At 37.2% G+C, this 4,454-nt stretch overlaps 1 protein-coding gene across 1 annotated transcript; it reads right to left on the reverse strand.

Moving 5' to 3' along the window:
* Positions 1–1,887: 1,887 nt before the first annotated feature.
* LOC120192740 (glucan endo-1,3-beta-glucosidase-like) lies at positions 1,888–3,009 on the reverse strand. The gene has a single exon (XM_039195470.1). It carries the CDS (start codon positions 3,007–3,009, stop codon positions 1,888–1,890), a length of 1,122 nt encoding a protein of 373 aa, XP_039051401.1.
* Positions 3,010–4,454: the final 1,445 nt, after the last annotated feature.

A 4,454-nucleotide genomic window follows, 5' to 3' on the forward strand; every position in this document is an offset into this window, starting at 1 on the left:
TCATTTTTCCCAAGTCTGATCGGTTTCCAAGAATGATTAGCAACAACAGATAATCAAATGCCCAATCCTCTCCATACAAGGAACGAAGAGATACGGCGGGATCGGATCTCCTTGGCGAAGACCCCGAGAAGGGCTAAAATAGTCCATTTTTCCACCATTCCAAAGAACAAAAAGCTTTGAGCTCTTTACGCAAAAAAGAATGAGATTAATCCAGTATTGAGGAAAGCTGAAGTGATTCAGAGTATCCTCGAAAAATACCAACCGACCCTGTCATAAGTCTTCTCCAAATCAATTTTTATAGCAACTAAACCATTCTTCCCTTTGAAACGCTTTATTTTATGTAACACCTTTTGCGCGTGAGTGTGCATAAACATCCCTAATGAATCAAAAATTTTAAATTATTTTCTTCTATATAAAAATATTCCTCAGTCCCAAATCCAAAATTTTGGCCATTGATTCCATTAACGCTACGTGAGTGTGCGTTTGCACGTTGTACTTGGCCGCATAAACATCCCTAATGAATCAAATAGCATATCTTAGTGGACGGAAAGGGCAAAAACATAACCTTGGCGTATTACCCAACAAATTAACATCTGCATGGCATTCGAGAACATGGTTTTTAGAATCGGACCGGTTAGCGAACCGGCCATGTTACCGGTTTACTGGTTCAACCGGTCTGATCGGTCGGAAGAACCAGACGACGTCATAATTATTTAAAAAATTAAATAAAAATACTAAAAATATTTAATAAAAAAATTTATATCACAAGTCATATTCAAAGCAAGTCATAACATATATAAGTTAAAAACCATAAACTCAAGTGAAACAAAATGATTAAAATTAAATACAACATAATATTTAAGGTAAAACATTTTAAATAATAAATATAATTATATAACTATAATTAAAAAATAAATTTGGAACTAAAAAATCATAACAAAATGATATTGTTTGGTTTAATTTTTTTTTAAAACAATCTCACATGGCTAAGAAACATAGAAGAGCATCCCAAAAGTCTAAAGAGTAAAAATATGAGAACAAAATAATCCCACATGGCTAAGAAACATAGAAGAGCATCCCAACTAACTTCTATAAATAATAGAGTCTTTTGGTAAGCATTGAGTGAATTATTTTTTCACTTAAATCAAACTCGAATTTTAGGCTTCAACCGAGCTTTTAAATTTTTTTTGAGTTCAAGCATTTTCGAGTTCAAGTTTAAATATTATATTTCGAGTTCGAGTTGAACTTGATAATTTTTAGCTCGTGAGTTTGAGTCGAGTTGATCTTACTTTTAAAGTTTTCAAGTTCGAGTCGAGTTCGACTTGGCTCGTTTAACAAACGACGTCGTTTGGTTTAATTTTTTTTTCTAAACAAAATTGACGGGTTTTCTCGGTTTTTTCCAATTTTCAGCCGGTCCGTTCGAACGGTTCAACGGTTCCGAACGGTTCACTAGTAACGGTTCAACCGGTATAGATTGAACCGGACTAGACACAACGATTTCTGGTTGAACCGGTCGATCCGGTCCAATTTTCAAAACACTGTTCGAGAATGAAAAGTGATAATGACCCATCGTACAAAGCAAGCCAAAAAGATTAACGAGAATTAAGAAATAGTAATAAGAATAAGCAAAAAAAAAAACAAAAAACAAACAAAAGTTCTATCGGAAAGAATGATTAGTCAGATTTAATTAGCCCCAAAAACACTGCAGGAAATGTAAATCGATACATTAACTTTATTAAAAGAAACCCCTGAGAAACTTCGACCCTTTAAGCTACATGCCATCCTAAAATCATCCCAGAAATGGATACACAATGCAATATCTTCAAGCAAAAGCAGCTACAGACTTAAGAATCTTCAACTGCCACTCCCTAAATCCCTATGAAAAAATCAGCAAAATGCCATGGAAGCGATAACCAGACAAATTGAAAACCAAATGGCCACCAACCCACAATTCTTAGCTCCACCTGAGAACTCCACATCGTATTTCATTTTCATATTTTCTGATAATATACCCCATTCGCCTCCTCTTTCATTTCTCCCACCATGATGATCCATTAACTCATAAACATAAACCTCCGCCAATCCATTTTTCTTCAATGGCGTCGCAGCTCCCGACTTCAAATGCCTAAACAATCCCTTTAAGTACATCTCTGCGTAAACCCCATTTGCCTCAGCCTCACTTCCGCTGCTCGGCCACCCTGTTTCCGCCACGACCAGCGGGATGTTCTCGTACCCCATCGCTTTCATGGCTGTTAACACTGCGTTCGCCATCATCGGGAACAGGTTGAAATACCTGATCCCAGAGACGAAATCGTCTCGGAAGTTGAAAGGGTTGTCTTGGAATAAAGCAAATCCGATTGGGATTTCGGTGTTGAGGTGAAAAAGATTGTAGGGATAGAGGTTGATAAGAAAGGAGGAATTCGTTTGTTCCAGGAACTGGAGTATAGGTTTTATGATGAGGTCTCCGGCTGATTGTTTGAACACGGCGGAGGAAGGCGGGAAAGCGGTGGTGATCGTGGAGAAGAAAGCGAAAGTGGTGGAGATTCGGATTTTACCGATGCCGTTATCGCGAAGTCCCCGGTGGAGGTTCCTCATCGCCGGAAGAATGAAAGGGGAGAAGTCTTCTACGTGTGTGGAATTGAGAACTGTGTTGCCGACGGAGATGAGGGTGATTTTGGAACGAGGGTAGAAAGGGAGGACATGGAGACGGAGCCAGCCGAGTGCGACGGAGCGGTTGGAGGCGAGAGTAGGGATGAGAGGGTTCGAGATGGAGAGGAAAAGGGAAGTGTTGGTGGATGAAAAAGCTTCAATGAGAGACGGCCCTGGGTCTGGGAGTCGGACGCTGGTGATCTTGAGGGCGGAGATGATGGATGCAATCTTGTCCGGTGGAGGAGGAACGGCGGTTGAGTTGGTGGTGGAAGGGGCGGAGTAGGTGATTCCGATGGAAGGGTGGGACGAAGTGAAGTGGAGGAAGGAAAAGAGGAGAGAAAAGAAGAGAAAGGAAACCATTTTTCTCCGTTTGGGTAAATAAGCTGTGAGGGATAGTTCAATTTGTTAAGTAACGGATGTGATGGGCGGGAAATTTCAGTTATGAGTGCTGGGATTGTCCGCGGGACGGTGCATGTTTGGTATTAATCAGAGCCGTTGACTACTCTATCTTTTGTGTTATATTTTGGAACTGAGTCTAAAACAGTCGATATTTGGACTCTGCTCATTGGGTTTAATCAAATATGGATCCAATTCTGGGCCTACTTCAATACACATGCCTTCTAGTGATTAATTTTCAATCACTATTATATTTTTAACAATAAATAAATAAATAAAAATGGACTATATTCATACGTAACTAAACTTGAAAATTGTTTTTTTTATTATAAAAGTTTAGGTCAGTGGTGGTTTCCTCAGTCCAAGGTTAGCGTATACTTAAGATTTACATAAAAGTTTACAGATTACTCATAAGAATAACGATAGTAGGATTTGAACTTGACCTTACAAGCTCAAATTATTGAATCCCAACCACTTGTACCAACACTCGTTGACTTTATAAGTGAAAAAATTGTGAAGTTTAAACATTGTATCTAAAAATTAATTAAAAACAGATACTTTTAATCACTTAATTTTAAAAAAAAATCAATTTCATTCTAAACCTTTGATTTGATCAATTCATTATTAATTATTTGATATCGATAATGCATGACATATTTTTTTATTTGTGAATATTCCAAAAAATCATTTTGTGAAAATATTAATTTTTTTTTATGTTGAAATATCTTTCGAATCATTCTGGTAAGAAGGTAGAGAATAAGAAGATGAGTAGTATAACCTAATTTTATATTAATTGAATGGTGGCGATTGTATATCATAATTTTGTTTTTACTAAACATCGAATTAAATTTCATAAGTTTTAAAAAGATATAAAAGAATCCAAATTGATAGAGTGACAAGAAACGATGAAACAACTTCATTGATATTTAGAATAAATAGAAAAGACACTAAAAACAATATTTCTTTTTGAAGAAAATGTGACATGAAGATGAAATATTAAACGAAGTTTTATTAGAAAGATGATGAGATAAAAATGAAAATGAAAAAAATAGGTAGACAAAAAGTGGCTTTCATATTGATAAAAATTAATCCATTCTAGCATTGACTCGGCTTGAAGTGTCATCATGAACCCCTTCTGGAACTGTAAAAACACTATCTAGAAATCCATCAGGCAACTCCATGTACCGCAGCGCATCTGCTTTTTCTCTCCTCTCTGGGCCAGCTTCCCTAATAGACTCATGACAAATGATGAACGCTCCAAATGTGCCTTCACCAACGACCCCAACCGCCATAACTGTGCCGCTCACAATGAGACGACTCTTCATTCCCTGCGTGATTGTCCCACGGCCAGATTCATTTGGTTGATATTGGTTCCTCCATCTGAAGTGAATAATTTGTTTTCCCTTGAT

This window comes from Hibiscus syriacus, unplaced genomic scaffold (genome assembly GCF_006381635.1).
Source record: "Hibiscus syriacus cultivar Baekdansim isolate YM2019G1 unplaced genomic scaffold, ASM638163v2 tig00116978_pilon, whole genome shotgun sequence".
Lineage (NCBI taxonomy): Eukaryota > Viridiplantae > Streptophyta > Magnoliopsida > Malvales > Malvaceae > Hibiscus > Hibiscus syriacus.